General features: G+C 37.5%; 1 protein-coding gene across 2 annotated transcripts in view; it reads left to right on the top strand.

The window, feature by feature from the left end:
- The first annotated feature begins 4,776 nt into the window (after positions 1–4,776).
- LOC126485257 (uncharacterized) overlaps positions 4,777–20,463 on the top strand; it is an 80,642-nt gene continuing 64,955 nt past the window's right edge. For both annotated transcript variants that reach the window (XR_007587967.1, XM_050108862.1), the window contains exon 1: positions 4,777–5,834. Coding sequence is in view for 1 of the 2 variants with exons in the window: in XM_050108862.1 (XP_049964819.1) it covers positions 4,903–5,834 (932 nt within the window). In the remaining variant the exon portion in view is untranslated. The remainder of the gene's footprint in view (positions 5,835–20,463) is intronic.

Below are 20,463 nucleotides of genomic sequence, written 5' to 3'. Positions count from 1 at the left end.
GATGTAGATGAGGTTGTTCATGAGGAATTCTGTGCGGAAATGTTGCATCGGGCAGAGGATGACAAGACATTCCTGAACACAATAATCTTCAGTGCTAAGTCCACATTTCGTATCAGTGGCATGGTGATCATCCACAACTACAAAAATTAGGACAGCGAAAATCCATATGCAACACTCAAACACCAAACACTCTCATGACAGCACCAAAGTTAATGTGTTTTTTTTTTTTTTTTGCCCTTACCAATTGAAAGTGTACAGCTCTTTCTTCTTCATGGAGAGAACTGTCACTCATATTGTGCACCTGGATATGCTTGAAAACCTTTTTATTCCACAGATCGATGAAGATGATCCAAATGGGATAGTTTACTACCAGCAAGACGGTACACCACGTTATTTCCCCATGGAAGTTCGAGATCTCCTTGATAATTGTTTCCCAGGTCTCTTCCCAATCGCATGGCCACCTTGCTCCCCAAACTTGACAGAACTGGATTTCTTTCTCTGGGGTTCCATTAAAGACCATGTGTATGTTTCTCGCTTACCACACAATTTAGCTGACCCGAAAAATCGAATCTGCACTGCCATTGCGCAAGTAACGTCTGAGCTGCTGAAGGAATGTAGGAAGAAGTTGGTTACCAGAGGGATCTTTGCAGCATCACAAATGGTAGTCACATCGAACCAAAATTAAATATGGAACTTGAGATTGTTTTCTACAAAATGACACATCTACCGTTTCTGTAAGTTATCTCAATAAATTTCTATATGATTTCAAATTTGTAAAATCCCTCTTGACTCACTGTGTATATAGAGAGGCGTTCAGTGATTAAAGTAGAATATTGTCAAAGGAAGCATAGTAGCATTGGGCACAAAATCGCTCTGTCCATTGAGCACTTTTCTTGGCTCTTATTTTTTCACTTTGTAAATTGCAATCTCTTCTAACAAGTTGAGAGCATGGCCTTTTTGCACACTTTGGAGAAGATGCGTATTATTCTCAATGACTCCCATAAAATGACCAGTTTCTGATAAATGCAGTTCCAAAGCAGTTCGGTTACATTGCTGTTAGTCTTCCTTAAACATCATATTAAAAGAGCGACCAGTTTGGCAGATACAACATTTATCACAGTTATTACAACCAACTCTGTATACTCCAGAGCCAGCAAATTTGTGTACATTCTGTTCACTTCATGTTTTACTCGCAATTTCAGGGTGTTGTTAACTTGAAAGCCACATCTACATTAGATTTTCTGAATCATTTCTCTGTTTGCCAGGACATTTTTCTATGAAATTTTATTACAACAGTTTTCATTCATCCTTTATTTTCTTTCTATTTTCTGGGTGAGTGTGCCTCTGCCTTCTGTTTATTATACGTTTCTTTAGCCTATTGTAATGGCATGTGACAGCATTTACAGAAAAACCATTAGCTATTCCATTTTGCTTTAAAATACTGAGTTCTTTACGTATTTCGCTTTTGGTAGCAGGTAGACGAAGGAGCCAGTGAATCACTGAGGTGAAAAAGACCTTTTTTATATAGTGGATGATAGCTTTGCAGAAAATGATGCAAAAGAAATTTATGGAGATCCAATTGAGAAGTTTCAGACTCGTTTACATACAAATATAGACATCTCCCAGTTCATTCTCAACGAATATGAAAAGAAATCCCTTGACATGATAAATGCTACCTGTTCAATACTTATTTTGGCGTTAAAACAGTTGTGAGCTTGCAAATGTAATCAAGGATATACATATACAAAATAATGCAACATTAGCATTCTTGGATGTGATAAACCTCTACAGTAATGTCCAGATATAAAAAAAAACTATTGAAATTATTAAACGTAATCTGCTATCCCATAACAAGGTCGGTAGTGCTAAGTGTACGAAACTAATTGAATTTCTAGATTTTGTTTTAGCTTGCAATTTTTGTACTTTGAGTGACAATATATAGTATCAGAACGATGGCCTTTGGATGAGTAATAGTCTAACTGGTATTTTGGCAAATATTTTTTTGAACGATTCAGAATGCACAGCTTTTGCCAAGTTTAAACAGCTAAAGGAAAAAACGAATTACTATAGATGGTATGTTGATGGCATTTTATTACTGGTGGAGGGTGACACCAGTAAGGTTAATGCATTTATCCAACTAATATGGAGTATGCACCCAAAATAACTTTTACTATGGAAGTTGAAAAAGAGAAGTCCTTTAACTGCCATGATCTTACTGTTAAGAAAGTTGACAACAAAGATAAATTTTCAGTTTTCAGAGATCCTACATGTACAGGTAGTCTCATCAATGCCAGTTCATGCCATCCTCCACTATATAAAAAAGGCTCCTTTGGCCATCTTTGTTCGAAAGCAAAATATGTAAAGAACTCAGCATTTTAAAGCAAATTGCAGTAGCTATTGGTTCTTCTGTGTGTCATACACCATTACAATAGGCTAAAGAAAAGTATAGTAAATAGAAGGCAGATGTACACTTAGCAAGAAAGTAGAATCAATAGAGAATGAATGGAAATCATTCCAATGAAATTTCATGGCAAAATATCTTAGAAAATAGCAAGATGTTTCAGAAAATCTCATGTTAGATGTGACTTTCAAGTTAACAAAGCCCTAAAACTGCAAGTAAAACATGCTTTGAATATGGCACATGATAAATTTGTTAGCTCCGGAATACACAGGATTGATTGTAATAACTGTGATAAAAATTATATCGGCCAAATCGGCCGGTTTTAAACGTAAGGTTTAAGGAGCATCCACAGCAGCTTAACAGAACTGCCTTGGGGTTGTGTTAATCAGAAAGTGGTCATTCTGTAGGGGGGCATTGAGAATAATATGTGTATTCTCCATAAGTTGCAAAAAGGCTACGCTCTCGATCTGTTAGAAGAGCTTGAAATTTACAAAGCGAAAAAACAAGAGCCAAGAAAAGTGCTCAGTCAACAGAGCGATTTTATGCCCAACGCCTACTTTGCTTCGTTTGACAATGTAAGACTTCAATCACTGAATGCCTCTTTCATATATATCTTGCCTTTGTCTTCACCTGGTATAGAATGCTTTATACATTTACTTCATTGAGCTTATTCCTCATGTGTTTTCTTGTCCCTTATCTGTTCATATAATATATTTCATTAACTAGATAATCTTGTTAATTGACTGGTACTGTGTCTTATCATTTTTTCCCCTAGGAACAGCATGTTGCAGGGTTGGTGGTTAAGTTCCTCTGACCATATCGACGTCTATATCTAGACTCTGCAAGCCACCATGAGGTGAATGACAGTCGGTATGTCCCACTGTACCAGTTTTTAGGGTTTCTTCCCATTCTACTCATGTACGGACTCAGGAAAAATTGTTGTGTGAATGCCTCTGTCAGTGCAGTAATTATTCTAATCTTTTACTCAAGATCCCTATGTGAGCAATACACAGAGGATTGTAATACATTCCTAGGGTCGTCATTTAAATCTGGTTCCTTAAAGTTTGACAACAGACTTTCTTGGGATCGTTTATGTCTATCTTCAAGAGTCTTCCAGTTCAGTTCCTTCAGCATCTCTGTACACTCTCCCTTGGATCAAACAAACCTGTGATTATTTGTACTTCCCAACTCTGTATACATTCAATAACCCCTGTCAGTCCTACTTGGCACAGATTCCACACACTTGAGCAATCTGGCAGTTAAGCTCCTTTGGCCGCTACTCGCCTATGCGACATTCTGGCGGTTACACCAACAGAGGGTGCTCATTAGTTACTATAGTCTGTTTACATTCATTTCACTTCTTTCCCTATTTCTTTCATCATTTCTATATTAATCTGTGAACTCCATAAGCTTGTTCTTATGTATGTCACTATATTTTTAGTTTAAATTTGCCACAATGGCGTTTCAGAATTTCTGTCACTTAACTTTTTCCTTTTCAACAATCTAACCTTGGTCATGTTTTACATTTATTGCATTTTATTACTGTAATTATATATACATCTGGTAAGCCCACTACAGATTTTATCAGTCGTATTCTTCTTTTTATTCCATACTGTACAATTGTATTATTGGAGAATATATGCACATCTACAGTAGCGACATCTGACGAGCTTGCGACATAAACACTCTGTGGCTCCTGTACGGCACTTTGTTTGGAACAGTAGCGTTGTTAAAAGGATGACTCTAGTATATACCATACTTTAATATTTGTCGGCGGTGCTGACCTAATATTATATTTATCTTTTGACGATGCCACTTTGGCTCCATTATACTAGCACATATTTTTAAAGCAGGTATGCCTCGTCATATTTAATGCACACAATTTTCACATATATGTCAGTAATGCTTTTCATAACGACCTACTTTGTTGTTTTAAGCTGTAGACAATTCACCAGTTGTATTTATGTTTTTGTCATGTTTCTCTGCAGATCTGAAGATGAAACCGGTAGTCCGATCACCTAACAAGTTTTTGATCATAGACAGAAATAAAGACATTTGTTCTACATTTTAGAATTACTGTGTAATCAAAGGTGAGAAACACGAGACTAAATAAACAGCTGACTGAAACACATTTTGCGCTCCAGATTTGCAGCGATCTCCGGTTCGAACGCTACAATCTGTCCGTACAGTTGTGATCTGCTGCACCCACAGCTACGTAATTTCGTTCAAGCCTCCAACTTACACATCTGCGCAGGTCTCTCATTTTCGCCCAACTTACGTCAACACGCTGCGATCCATCTGCGCAAACTCTTGCTTGTCGACCGGCCACTTTTACGTCTGCATTGTGGCAACCCTGTCTGTCAAAATTAGTTTCGTGCGTGGGAGGGAGGCGTGTAAAGGCTCAATTAAGTGACAAGTAGTAAAGGCTGCAGGTCTATTGTATGTGAAATATGCATGTGTCGCTAGTAATTTGAATTCATTTATTAGTGACTTTGTAGGCTATGCATCTCGATTGCGAGATGGAGAAAGTAAATACTCAGGGAACAGGGATTAGTACTTGTAATAGTGCAGATCACGATATCTTTGTCTCCAATCTGCAAAGCGGAGAAGTATTGTGTTATTCTGTAGTTCTTATTAAAGGTGGAGTAACTAATAAAAACAATAGTCTGTGTGTTCCTCAAAACTGTAAAATAAAACAGTTTAACAATTTTTCGGGCTTGTCTAAAACAACGCAATGGCCTATTATAAATTTTAGGTTCAAATGCTTAGTTGAGTTAAGTTTAGAAGAAAATGAACTCGTTGTAGAATGTTGTGGACGAACGTTAGAGTTAAAACTTCATTACAAACCTAGGAAAACATCACTTTCTGTTATTCCGCTTTATATCGTATGCCATGGTCACGACGGTAAATTCCAAGCTCCTGCCGGCGTTGAAAATTCAATCAGAAGTGCTTGCGAAAGAATAGCACTTGGAGCTAAATTAATTCAAACTGTTATTGCAGAGAAACTGTATGACTGTAATTTTGGTCGTAAGACTTTTCAACTTGAAACAGACATAGACCCATCAGCTCCGGACTGTGTCACTTTTCACAGTCAACTTTCACACGAAAAAGCGCGAAAAATGAACCCGCATGAACTGTGGGAACACTTTGGGAGAGAACTAATGATGTCTTCTCTTGGTAGCAATAATCGAAAGTTCTTGGCATTTCTGTCATGTACTCGGTACAACCCACCAACTGATGGAACTGTTCCAAATACATATACAGAAATGCTATCTGCAATGGAGGCTCATGTTGCTCTGGGAGGTGGAGGGCTCGCTATTTTCGGCAGTGCATGTTTATATACTTGGGCTAAGACAGTGGAAGATGTTATACCATACTTGACAAATCAGACAAAAGTAGATTCAAAGTACTTCATGGATGACAGCTGCTATAGGTATGTTTGTGTCCTACCAGCATTTACTTACAACACTGTGCAATTAAATAGCTTGATTATAGTACTTAAATAGTAATTTTTGTTTCTTCAGAGAAGAGGTTTACAATCAGATTTCCTAGACTGCAAGGAACAGTCTGAATTATAACATACAAAAATGAAAGACAGTTATCCATATTTGTCTAATCAAATAGCTACCACAATACAGATTTACATTAAGTTATACCCCTGATACTGTTGTCAGACTGTTCTTAAACACTTACATTAGAATTGCATGTGTTTCTAATCAGTTATTAGAGATAGTAAGTACTCCAGGTAACTGTAGATGAAAAGAAAAGTTGCAGTGTAAAGAAAAGTATTTTTTCCCCTTGTAATATGTAAGTCATAATCTAAACAATAGATTCAGTGCTCTGATTGGATAATCTGTACAGTTTATGGTACGTAGGAACCAAAATATTAAAGATAAAACAGATTACTGAATACAATGTAACCACTATTTATTTCATAAGCACGAACTGTCATCAGCCATTCAGCATCCAGTGCTTGTTTTGGGCACTTAAAACCTTTCCGTGCAGTGTGCAGCTATATACATTTGTGTTGCTCTTGTTTCCTAATGTCAACTATCCACTTTCCCATAGGTCATGATGTGGGTCGTTTATCATCTCCTAGAATCCAACAAAGAACTTCCACGATTTGTGTCCCGTCCATTTGCCTGGTTACATATACTGCTCATGTTCATTTCCTTTTCAATAAAGTAATAATTTTGTTATTTACATCAGTTTGTTCGTTATTGGGTCTGGCTGCATGTGTCCTCTAATAGTTAAAAGTATGCATATCTACATTGGTCATGAAGCAATTCTCAGCTCTTTCATTGGAAGTCCATTCTTCACTTCTGTTAAGTCAGGGCTGGTGATTACTGACTGTAAACTCCATGTTTCACACACATTGAAAGCTTGGTTTTGTAAATGATTTAGTTTATCAAAACCACACCAGGCCATTTTTACTCTTCTGTTGATTTCTTTTGTTGTCAATGAAGTGAGTCACCAATTACAAAAACACACTAATTGTAGGACCTCATTGTTTTGTAAGATTATCTTTCCAAAGTGTTATCTTATTATAGCTAATGTTACTATAAGGTGTTAAGTAAGGCAAACTGTACAGTGTCGTGAGTAAAGCAAAAGAGGTTCAGGTATGTTCCATAAACTCAAACAACTTTTTTAAATTCCCCTGGCTGAAAATTATTTCTAGGAATGCTGAGAATGATTTGATGATATGGAATCTCCTGGTCTGTCTCCTGTACTAATTCTGAATTTGTCACTATGCTCAAGGGAAGCTGTAGCAATGATGTATATATTCTTCAGCATAGTTACATCATTAAATCAAGTTTTAGAAGGGTCATTTAAGTATAGTTTTTTTTTTTTTTTTTTTAAAGCCCTATATCCACTTCAAAGTCAACTTATTCATTTGTCTAACTGCAGCCTGATTGTCAATAGCATAGAATCTTCATTCACCTTTCAGTATTTTTCATGTAGTTGGACTCATCAAAGTTTACGCATGAGTAAACTTTTATGGATTAATCAGTCATTCGGGAAATAACTAAGTTATTTAAGAACCAAAGAGGTTCCTTTATCACTTGAGCAAACATATATTATGATGATTAATTTCTAGGAATGCTTCTATTGAATAGGAATTATTGTATTTTAGCTCTTATATTTGTTTAGTGTTGCTGTGCAGGCTGAGAATGGTAACTTACTGGAAAAAAATTATCCTTAAGCACTTAGTTATTATGGATTAACAAGTCTCGAGTAAGGCAAATCCAACAAGTGAATTTTTCTGTTACTGTTTACATGCACATGACATCTTGTGTTGAATTTTTCCTCTAACATATATTAAACATTTATGTATGTATAGGCTAGGCACTGTCATTATCCTGAGACATTTAAAGTAGTTTCTGCAGGACCCTCTGGAAGCTAATCCTGAGATACATCTGATTCCTTGCTTCTGACACCTGAAAATACATTTTTCTCCTGGGCGATCACCCCTAAGTAATACTCTTTGCTGCAGATGGGAATGGAATAAAGCAAGTATGAATTGAGTAACAACTGTCTGCTCACACAGTTTCTTAATTTATATTTAAAAAAAAAGTATGTCAGCTAGTTTGCCACATAGATAATTAATGTGCCCTTCACAGGAAATATTTTGGCCTGTGATCAGAAAAAGTAATGCCAAGTACTTATTCGGTTTATTCTGTTTTTGTCTGGTGTATGCACTTCTGATTGAGTGACACTACTCATACGGATCATTTCTCTGTTTTATCTAGTACTCTTTGTAAATTCTCTACTGTGGTAAAACCATCATTAGAAATATGCACGTGTAGGATGAAGAAAATCGTCACCCACTCCTAAAAAATCGGAGTATACTAAGTGTTCCCTCACTATACATATCTTTGTACACAGTAGCCCTGATTTATTTGTGGAAAATCATTTTCAACATGATTACAACACCAGAAATCAAAATAATTTTATGCTGCCCACCCACAGTTTAAAACTTTATGCTCAAACTCTACACTGTATGGGTATGAAAATTTATAACAAAGTGAAAGGAAGAGAATTGCTCAGCATAAGTTTAGAAACACTGAAAACATCCTTATATGTGAAACTAGTGCAGAAATGTTACTATTCACTAGAAGAATTCATAAATGACAACCTGAAAATTTGAGCAGGAGAGAGCGAGTACTTAGGACTGTTAATCTTAAAAGTTTGTTACTTTTGAAGAAAAATTATTAATTGCTTAGTTATGTAATTATTCAGTACTGTATATTGTTGTTGTTGTTGTTGTTGTTGTGGTCTTCGGGCCTGAGACTGGTTTGATGCAGCTCTCCATGCTACTCTATCCTGTGCAAGCCTCTTCATCCCCCAGTACCTACTGCAACCTACATCCTTCTGAATCTGCTTAGTGTATTCATCTCTTGATCTCCCTCTATGATTTTTACCCTCCACGCTGCCCTCCAATACTAAATTGGTGATCCCTTGATGCTTCAGAACATGTCCTACCAACCGATCCCTTCTTCTGGTCAAGTTGTGCCACAAACTTCTCTTCTCCCCAATCCTATTCAATACTTCCTCATTAGTTATGTGATCTACCCATCTAATCTTCAGCATTCTTCTGTAGCACCACATTTCGAAAGCTTCTATTCTCTTCTTGTCCAAACTACTTATCGTCCATGTTTCACTTCCATACATGGCTACACTCCATACAAATACTTTCAGAAATGACTTCCTGACACATAAATCTATACTCGATGTTAACAAATTTCTCTTCTTCAGAAACGCTTTCCTTGCCATTGCCAGTCTACATTTTATATCCTCTCTACTTCGACCATCATCAGTTATTTTGCTCCCCAAATAGCAAAACTCATTTACTACTTTAAGCGTCTCATTTCTTAATCTAATTCCTTCAGCATCACCCGACTTAATTCGACTACATTCCATTATCCTCGTATTGCTTTTGTTGATGTTCATCTTATATCCTCCTTTCAAGACACTGTCCATTCTATTCAACTGCTCTGTCTGACAGAATTACAATGTCATCGGCGAACCTCAAAGTTTTTATTTCTTCTCCATGGATTTTAATACCTACTCCGAATTTTTCTTTTGTTTCCTTTACTGCTTGCTCAATATACAGATTGAATAACATCGGGGAGAGGCTACAACCCTGTCTTACTCCCTTCCCAACCACTGCTTCCCTTTCATGTCCCTCGACTCTTATAACTGCCATCTGGTTTCTGTACAAATTGTAAATAGCCTTTCGCTCCCTGTATTTTACCCCTGCCACCTTTAGAATTTGAAAGAGAGTATTCCAGTCAACATTGTCAAAAGCTTTCTCTAAGTCTACAAATGCTAGAAAAGTAGGTTTGCCTTTCCTTAATCTTTCTTCTAAGATTAGTCGTAAGGTGAGTATTACCTCACGTGTTCCAGTGTTTCTACGGAATCCAAACTGATCTTCTCCGAGGTCGGCTTCTACTAGTTTTTCCATTCGTCTGTAAAGAATTCGTGTTAGTATTTTGCAGCTGTGGTTTATTAAACTGATTGTTTGGTAATTTTCACATCTGTCAACACCTGCTTTCTTTGGGATTGGAATTATTATGTTCTTCTTGAAGTCTGAGGGTATTTCGCCTGTTTCATACATCTTGCTCATCAGATGGTAGAGTTTTGTCAGGACTGGCTCTCCCAAGGCCGTCAGTAGTTCCAATGGGATGTTGTCTACTCCCGGGGCCTTGTTTCGACTCAGGTCTTTCAGTGCTCTGTCAAACTCTTCACGCAGTATCGTATCTCCCATTTCATCTTCATCTACATCCTCTTCCATTTCCATAATATTGTCCTCAAGTACATCGCCCTTGTATAGACCCTCTATATACTTCTTCCACCTTTCTGCTTTCCCTTCTTTGCTTAGAACTGGGTTTCCATCTGAGCTCTTGATATTCATACATGTGGTTCTCTTATCTCCAAAGGTCTCTTTAATTTTCCTGTAGGCAGTATCTATCTTACCCCTAGTGAGATAAGCCTCTACATCCTTACATTTGTCCTCTAGCCATCCCTGCTTAGCCATTTTGCACTTCCTGTCGATATCATTTTTGAGACGTTTGTATTCCTTTTTGTCTGCTTCATTTACTGCATTTTTATATTTTCTCCTTTCATCAATTAAATTCAATATTTCTTCTGTTACCCAAGGATTTCTACTAGCCCTCGTCTTTTTACCTACTTGATCCTCTGCTGCCTTCACCACTTCATCCCTCAAAGCTACCCATTCTTCTTCTACTGCATTTCTTTCCCCCATTCCTGTCAATTGTTCCCTTATGCTCTCCCTGAAACTCTGTACAACCTCTGGTTCTTTCAGTTTATCCAGGTCCCATCTCCTTAAATTCCCACCTTTTTGCAGTTTCTTCAGTTTTAATCTACAAGTCATAACCAATAGATTGTGGTCAGAGTCCACATCTGCCCCTGGAAATGTCTTACAATTTAAAACCTGGTTCCTAAATCTCTGTCTTACCATTATATAATCTATCTGATACCTTTTAGTATCTCCAGGGTTCTTCCATGTATACAACCTTCTTTCATGATTCTTAAACCAAGTGTTAGCTATGATTATGTTGTGCTCTGTGCAAAATTCTACCAGGCGGCTTCCTCTTTCATTTCTTAGCCCCAATCCATATTCACCTACTACGTTTCCTTCTCTCCCTTTTCCTACACTCGAATTCCGGTCACCCATGACTATTAAATTTTTGTCTCCCTTCACTATCTGAATAATTTCTTTTATTTCATCATACATTTCTTCAATTTCTTCGTCATCTGCGGAGCTAGTTGGCATATAAACTTGTACTACTGTAGTAGGTGTGGGCTTCGTATCTATCTTGGCCACAATAATGCGTTCACTATGCTGTTTGTAGTAGCTTACTCGCATTCCTATTTTCCTATTCATTATTAAACCTACTCCTGCATTACCTCTATTTGATTTGGTGTTTAACCCTGTAGTCACCTGACCAGAAGTCTTGTTCCTCCTGCCACCGAACTTCACTAATTCCCACTATATCTAATGTTAACCTCTCCATTTCCATTTTTAAATTTTCTAACCTACCTGCCCGATTAAGGGATCTGACATTCAACGCTCCGATCCGTAGAACGCCAGTTTTCTTTCTCCTGATAACGACACCCTCTTGAATAGTCCCCGCCCGGAGATCCGAATGGGGGACTATTTTACCTCCGGAATATTTTACCCAAGAGGACGCCATCATCATTTAATCATACAGTAAAGCTGCATGCCCTCGGGAAAAATTACGGCTGTAGTTTCCCCTTGCTTTCAGCCGTTTGCAGTACCAGCACAGCAAGGCCGTTTTGGTTATTGTTACAAGGCCAGATCAGTCAATCATCCAGAATGTTGCCCTTGCAACTACTGAAAAGGCTGCTGCCCCTCTTCAGGAACCACACGTTTTTCTGGCCTCTCAACAGATACCCCTCCGTTGTGGTTGCACCTACGGTACAGCTATCTGTATCGCTGAGGCACGCAAGCCTCCCCACCAACGGCAAGGTCCATGGTTCATGGGGGGGGGGGGGGGTACTGTATATTATATTACTGGTATTATAAGGAATATAAAGTTTCCTTATAATACTGTATATTACATTACTGGTATTATAAGGAAAATTCTAAACCAGTTTTTGTGTTTTGACAAGTCTCCTGTACTTTTAAGTCAATGGCTTGAAATTGTGTGTTATGAGACAATAAACTTCTATTTCATCAGCATATAGTATATTCTTTGGTGTTCTCGTGAAGATAAGTTATTTTAGATTATAAAACACATAGATTAGTACTGATTACGTGGTAAATAAGTGTATTAGTGTGCCGTTTAAGTGTACCATTAAAGGTTTCATTTCTCATTACGTAATATAGCAGAAAACGCGAAAAGACCGTACAGTCGTATTTTCTGTTTACGTTCTGCTGCAGCAAATCTATAGAATTTCGTTTAGTTGTTCCTTGCTCTCTCCAGCAATTTAACTTAGCGTACCTCTTCATTATTTAACTAGCATTTCCGGAAAGTAGCGTAAAGTTTAACTTGTTGTTTCAGAAACTTTGCACTTTTGTTTTTGTTTACACACAGTTGCGTATAGGCCAAATTTGTGTAACCATATTTTCGTGTTTATCTGTAATTTAACTGACTTATTCTTAATAAATTATTACGTTTATCATGAGTGAAAAGTGCTTGACTTGCCGTAGAATTGTTAGGTCGGGGCTTTGGTGTGATGGGTGCTGTAGTTTTTTCCATGTGGGTGACTGTAGTGGCGTGGGAATAGGGGAAGTAAATGAGACTCATCAGTGGTTTTGTAGGATTTGTAGTAGAGATAGGAAGATACTGGAACAGGAGGGGAAAATTGCTGCCCTTCAGGCTGAGTTAGACAAGGCCAGGGGAGATCTTGACAGGTTAAGGAGGGAGAAGGGTAAAGAGAGGTGGGAAGTGGCAACAGGCAACAGGAGGAACAGGCCTAGAACTTTGTCTGACAGCTTTATGGTGAATGTGGAAAATAGATTTGACCTGTTGCTTCAGTTAGAAGCTGGTGAGCCTCAAGCAGTTACAGGTGTAGACAGGGCACAACAAACTTTCAGCAGCAAATTGAAAAGTAAGAATGTAGGGAAATCAGTAAAGAGAAAGAAAGTGTTGTTGTTAGGTAGTTCCCATGGAAGAGGTGTTGGCCAACTCTTGCAGGATGAACTAGGATCAGAATACCAGGTCACCAATTTTTTTAAACCTAGTGCTGGTCTGGAGCAGGTGACAGAGGATTTAGGATCACTTTGCAAAGATTTCACTAAGGAAGACACCGTGGTTATAGTGGGTGGGGCAGGTAACAGTATTGACAGAGATCCTGGGTACAGCATAGAGTGTGACCTGGCGAAGATTGCATCAGCATCGAGGCATACCAGTGTTGAGTTTGTATCTGTTCTTGGGCGCCATGACCGACCTCATTTGAACTCTTCTGTCAAGAGAGTTAATTTGGAGCTGGAACGGCTGCTCATGTCGGGTGCGGGGTCACACATTGGTGTGGTTCATGTTGATTCTGTCAGTAGGTGGGATTATACTAGGCATGGCCTTCACCTCAACAGGAAGGGGAAGGGTTAATTGGCTGGGGAAATAGCAGGAAAGTTAAAGGGGGGAGGCACTGTCATGAGTGGTAAAATACCAGTGGTTATAGGATTCAGAAAAGACCCTTTTTTAGGGTAGGGAGGACAGAAAGAAAACAAATTTTAAGAGAGGTTAGAACTGAGACAAACCTTCAGTTTGAGAAAGAAATCAAAAAACATAATTCCAGCTTATTACATCAACATAAACAGCCATTGGTTAAGAATTTTCAACTGTCAGCAGATATTTTAACTCCATCCAATTTTAAGTCAGTCAATGTGAAATGTCAGCTATCTTTATTGCATCAAAATATTCGAGGACTGAGAAATAAAATTAATGAATTAACTATCTGCATAGATGAATTAGAGTCTTCAAACCCAGCTGACATAATCTGCCTCTCTGAACATCATGTGACCACTGGTATAGAACTTTTAAGTGTTACAGGGTTTAGGTTAGCATCTCACTATTGTAGATCAGAAATGGAGAAAGGAGGAGTTGCCACATTCATCAGGAACTGTCATAAATTTAAGAACATAGACATTCATAAATTTTGCCTAGAACAGCATATGGAAGCATGTGCAACAGAATTAGAATTTCACAAAAAATCTTTCATAATATTAAGTGTATATCGAGCACCTGCAGGTAACTTTAATCTGTTTGTAAACCACCTTGAAGCTGTACTGGCCCATTTAACAACCAAAAACAAAGAAATAGTGGTTGCTGGTGATTTCAATGTAGATTTCCTTAAAGACTCTCCCAATAAGAACCTATTTGAGTTAGTAACACTATCATTCAACTTAATTCCCACAGTAAAGTTCCCCACTAGGATAACCACTTGCTCACAAACAGCCATTGATAATATCTTTATAGAAAAGTCAAATGAACAAAATTATATTACAAAACCAATAGTCAATGGCCTCTCAGACCATGACATGCAGTTCCTTCTGTTAAATGTTAATACTGAACAAGATATAAAATCTGTTAAATCTGAGCTCAAGAGGGTAATCAGTAAGCCAAAAATTGATTATTTTAGGACACTCCTCAGAGACATTCACTGGACTGATGTTTACAGTGCTCATGGCATGAATGAAAAATATAACATTTTTGCTAATAAAGTGCTTACCTTATTTGAACACTGCTTTCCCCCAAAACTTACCAAGGTTAGAGCAAAGTCTACAAAGAAGCCATGGATTACTTGAGGAATAGGGGTATCTTGTAAAACAAAAAGAAAACTGTATCTGTCAATCCGAAACATTTCCAATGTTGATGCTATAGCACATTATAAGAAATACTGCAAAATATTAAAGACTGTAATACGGATGTCAAAGCAAATATATTACAAGGAAAAGATAGTCATATCAGATAACAAAATAAAGACAATATGGGATATAGTGAAGAAGGAGACCAGTAGAACCAGACATGAAGAGGAACAAATAGCATTAAGAGTAAATGATGCATTGGTGACAGATGTGTATAGTGTGGCAGAACTTTTTAACAAACATTTTATAACTGTTACTGAAAAGATGGGGTTGTCAGGTTCGGTAGATGCTGCTATGGATTACCTTAGACCAGACATTTCAAGTAACTTCCATAATATGAATTTGACCCTCACTACCCCAACAGAAATAATGTCCATCATAAAATCTTTAAAATCAAAAACATCTAGTGGGTATGATGAAATATCAACAAAGTTAATTAAAGAATGTGATTCTGAGCTAAGTAACATATTAAGCTATCTGTGTAACCAGTCGTTTATCAGTGGAATATTTCCCGAATGGCTGAAATATGCTGAAGTTAAGCCACTGTTTAAGAAGGGAGATAAAGAAATAGCATCAAATTTCCGTCCAATTTCACTGTTGCCAGCATTCTCAAAAATTTTCGAAAAAGTAATGTACAGTCGTCTTTATAACCATCTTATCTCAAATAACATACTGTCAAAGTCACAGTTTGGATTTCTAAAAGGTTCTGATATTGAGAAGGCTATCTACACTTACAGTGAAAATGTACTTAATTCATTAGACAAAAAATTGCAGGCAACTGGTATATTTTGTGATCTGTCAAAGGCATTTGACTGTGTAAATCACAATATCCTTTTAAGTAAACTAGAATATTATAGTGTAACAGGAAATGCTGCAAAATGGTTCAAATCTTACATCTCTGGCAGGAAACAAAGGGTGTTATTAGGAAAGAGACATGTATCAAGCTATCAGGCATCATCCAACTGGGAACTAATTACATGTGGGGTCCCACAAGGTTCCATTTTGGGGCCCTTACTTTTTCTTGTGTATATCAATGACCTTTCATCAGTAACATTACCAGATGCCAAGTTTGTTTTGTTTGCTGATGATACAAACATTGCAATAAATAGCAAATCAAGTGTAGTCTTAGAAAGATCAGCCAATAAAATATTTGTAGACATTAATCACTGGTTCCTAGCCAATTCTTTGTCACTAAACTTTGAAAAAACACACTACATGCAGTTCAGAACTTGTAAGGGGTGTCCCAAGAGTATATGTCTAACATATGATGACAAGAAGATAGAAGAAGTGGACGGTGTTAAATTCTTGGGATTACAGCTTGATAATAAATTCAACTGGGAGGAGCACACCACAGAACTGCTGAAGCGTCTTAACAAATCTCTGTTTGCAATGCGAATTTTGTCAGACATAGGGGATATAAAAATGAAAAAGCTGGCATACTATGCTTACTTTCATTCCATAATGTCATATGGGATTATTTTCTGGGGTAATTCATCAAGCCAAGCTAAAGTTTTCCGGGCACAAAAACGTGCAGTAAGAATTATATGTGGTGTGAACTCAAGAACATCCTGCAGAAGCCTGTTTAGGGAACTAGGGATACTAACTACAGCTTCCCAATATATTTATTCCTTAATGAAATTTGTCATTAAAAATATATCACTTTTTCAAACCAATAGCTCAATTCATGGAATCAATACTAGAAATAAGAATAATCTTCACAAGGATTTAAAGTCACTTAGTCTTGTACAAAAAGGTGTGCATTATTCAGGAACACACATTTTCAATAACTTGCCAGCAGCCATAAAAAGCTTAACAACCAATGAAATTCAGTTTAAGAGAAGCCTAAAGGATTTATTGGTGGCCAACTCCTTCTACTCCATTGATGAATTTCTGAGGAAAACCAACTGATTTGTATATAAGTACAACATATCTTCTGCACAATTTCAGTGCAGTAATGTGTTCACTGAAAATTTGTGTGTGTGTGTGTGTGTGTGTGTGTGTGTGTGTGTGTAAGTATAATCTAACTTCTGCACCATTTCAGTGCAGTAATGTGTTCATTGTAAATAAGTATTACAGTAGTTGTATTACATGTTTCTTACCTTATAAATAAATAAAAAACTTTTTTATTTTAAATTCAGTGCAATAGTATTTGTAAAATGACTCTTAGTGTTCATTAAAAAATGACGATCATTCCACTTGGGACCTGTGGAATGGTACATTAGCTTATTTGTTTTAGTTTAAATATTTGTCATGTATTGTTGTTTTTCTGACATGTTCCACATCCTGGAGGACCTCCTCACTACGGATCAATTGGAATGAAAGTAAATCTAATCTAAAATCTAATCTTACATATGTAGGATTCGAAAAGTTATTAATGTACACACTGAACAGATGATGTCCTTGAAAAAAGCCTTGAGATATTCCTTGTTTTTATTAGTAGTATTGCCGATCACAGCTTATTTACATGATTCATCTGTAACATATTGCTTAAATAATATTTTAATAAACTGAGTAGTTTATTTCCAATGTCACAGTGTATTTACTTCTTTATGATCATTTCAAGTGACAGTCAAATGCTGTGTTTAAATCAGTATGTGTTCCAGACACTATTACCCGTTTTTTCGTATCCATCATAAAGATTAGTCATGAGAACTTCAAATTGCTTTTATAGTTGATGGGAGGGATCAGAATCTGAAAAGTTCATTGTAATATTTTTTTCTGTGCAGTGAGATAATCTTGATAGTTTTAGTGAATATTTTGTATATTTTGCAAATGAGTTTGATGAATTTATTTGTATGTTCTTTTTGCTGTGAAGTTGAATAATTAAAGTACAGTCTAGTTCTGTAACTTATCTTCCTCTGCAAACAATTTTGAAAGTTTATGTTTTATTTTGTCTCCAACTTTAACCATTTTTAGAGAGAAACAAAGTCAAACAATGGAAAATCCAAGCTGGAAGAATGACAATATTATGGAAAGGGTAGACTGCTACTTACCTTATAGTGAAGTCATTTACTCGCAGACAGGTACAACAAAACAACTGCTAAACAAACAAGCTTTTGGCCAAAAGGTCTTCTTCCAGCACAGTAAAGTGCTGCTTATGGGAGGTGGGGAGAGGGTAGGGCAGCTAGATACAGGGGGGGGGGGGGGGGGCACAAAAGAAATAGAAGTAAAAAGACTAGATGTGTAGGTGGCACAGGAACCTGTGTAATGCTGGAGTGGGAACAGGGAGGGGGATACATAGGTGAAGGTCAAGGCCAGGAGGTTACAGGAACATAAGATATATTGCAGTGACAGTTCCCACCTGCGCAATTCAGGTGGGAACACTGCTTGTTAGATGTCTTATTGCATGTGAGATTTTCTTCCTGTTCTCCCCATGTATGTGCAAGGTTTACAGCTGTTTACTTGACTAGTTTTGTTAAGTAACTGCCCCATTCATCTATGTCTGTGTAATATACAACTGTGTAGTATGTATGATGTAACATGCTTTACTTACCCCTACTCATTAGACACAGTATAATCACAGCTTATGCCATGTATATTCTAAAAATGCCCCCTCCCCCCACGAACCATGGACCTCGCCATTGGTGGGCAGGCTTGTGTGCCTCAGTGATACGTGATACATATAGCCGTACCGTAGGTGCAACCACAACGGAGGGGTATCTGTTGAGAAGCCAGACAAACGTGTGGTTCCTGAAGAGGGGCAGCAGCCTTTTCAGTAGTAGCAGGAGCAACAGTCTGGATGATTGACTGATCTGGCCTTGCAACATTAACCAGAACGACTTTGCTGTGCTGGTACTGCGAACGGCTGAAAGCAAGGGGAAACTACAGCCGTAATTTTTCCTGAGGGCATGCGGCTTTACTCTATGGTTAAATGATGATGGCAACCTATTCGGATCTCCAGGCAGGGATTACTCAGGAGGACATCGTTACCAGGTGAAAGAAAACTGGCGTTCTGTGTATCGGAGTGTGGAATGTCGGATCCCTTAATCGGGCAAGTAGGTTAGAAAATTTAAAAAGGGAAATCAATAGGTTAAAGCTAGATACAGTGGGGATTAGTGAAGTTCAGTGGCAGGAGGAACAAGACTTCTGCTCAGATGAATACACGGTTATAAAAGCAAAATCAAATAGGGGTAATACAGGAGTAGGTTTAATAATCAATAAAAAAAAATAGGAGTGTGGGTAAGCTACTACGAACAGCATAGTGAATGCATTATTGTAGCCAAGATAGACACGAAGCCCATGCCTACCACAGTAGTATAAGTTTATATGTCAACTAGCTCCGCAGATGACAAAGAGATTGATGAAATGTATGATAAGATAAAAGAAATTATTCAGATAGTGAAGGGAGCCAAAAATCTAATAGTCGTGGGTGACTGGAATTTGATAGTAGGAAAAGGAAGAGAAGAAAAAGTAGTAGGTGAATATGGAATGGGGATAAGGAATGAAAGAGGAAGCTGCCTGGTAGAATTTTGCACAGAGCATAACTTGATCATAGCTAACACTTGGTTCAAGAATCATAAAAGAAGGTTGTATACATGGAAATACTGACAGGTTTCAGATAGATTATATAATGGTAAGACAGAGATTCAGGAACGAGGTTTTAAATTGCAAGACCTTTGCAGGGGCAGGTGTGGCCTCTGACCACATTCTGTTGGTTATGAACTGCAGATTAAAACTGAAGAAACTGCAAAAAGGTGGGAATTTAAGGAGATAGGACCTGGAAAAATGGAAAGAACTAGAGGTTGTAGAGTGTTTCAGGGAGAGCATTAGGGATCGATTGACAAGAGTGGGGGAAGGAAATACATTACAAGAAGAATGGGAAACTTTGAGAGATGGAATAGTGAATGCAGCAGAGGATAAAGTAAGTAAAAAGACGAGAGCTAATAGAAATCCTTCGGTAACAGAAGAAATATTGAACTTAACTGATGAAAGGAGAAATTATAAAAATGCAGTAAATGAAGCAGGCTAAAAGAAATACAAACATCTCAAAAATGAGATCAACAGAAATTGCAAAATGGCTAAGCGGGGATGGCTAGAGGACAAGTGTAAGGTTGTAGAGACATATATCATTACGGGTAAGATAGGCACTGCCTACAGGAAAATTAAAGAGACCTTTGGAGAAAAGAGAATCACTTGTATGAATATCAAGAGCTCAGATGGAAACCCAGTTGTAAGCAAAGAAGGGAAAGTAGAAAGGTAGATGGAGTATATGGACGATCTATACAAGAGTGATGTACTCAAGGACAATATTATGAAAATGGAAAAGGACATAGATGAAGATGAAATGGGAGATATGATACTGCGTGAAGAGTTTGACAGAGTACTGAAAGACCTAAGTTGAAACAACGCCTCGGGAGTAGACAAAATTCCATTAGAACTACTGATAGCCTTGGGAGAGCCTGACCTGACAAAACTCTACCATCTGGTGACCAAGATGTATGAGACAGGCAAAATACCCTCAGACTTCAAGAAGAATATAATAATTCCAATCTCAAAGAAAGCAGGTATTGACAGATGTGGAAAATACCGAACTATCAGTTTAATAAGTCATGGCTGCAAAATACTAACACGAATTCTTTACAGAGGAATGGAAAAATTGGTAGAAGCTGACCTCGGGGAAGATCAGTTTGGATTCCATAGAAATGTTGGAACGCGTAAGGCAATACTGAGCGTACCACTTATATTAGAAAATAGTTTAAGGAAAGGC

Source organism: Schistocerca serialis, chromosome 1 (assembly GCF_023864345.2).
Source record: "Schistocerca serialis cubense isolate TAMUIC-IGC-003099 chromosome 1, iqSchSeri2.2, whole genome shotgun sequence".
In the NCBI taxonomy this organism is placed as follows: Eukaryota; Metazoa; Arthropoda; class Insecta; order Orthoptera; family Acrididae; genus Schistocerca; species Schistocerca serialis.
This window is presented reverse-complemented; position numbering and strand designations above follow the sequence as displayed.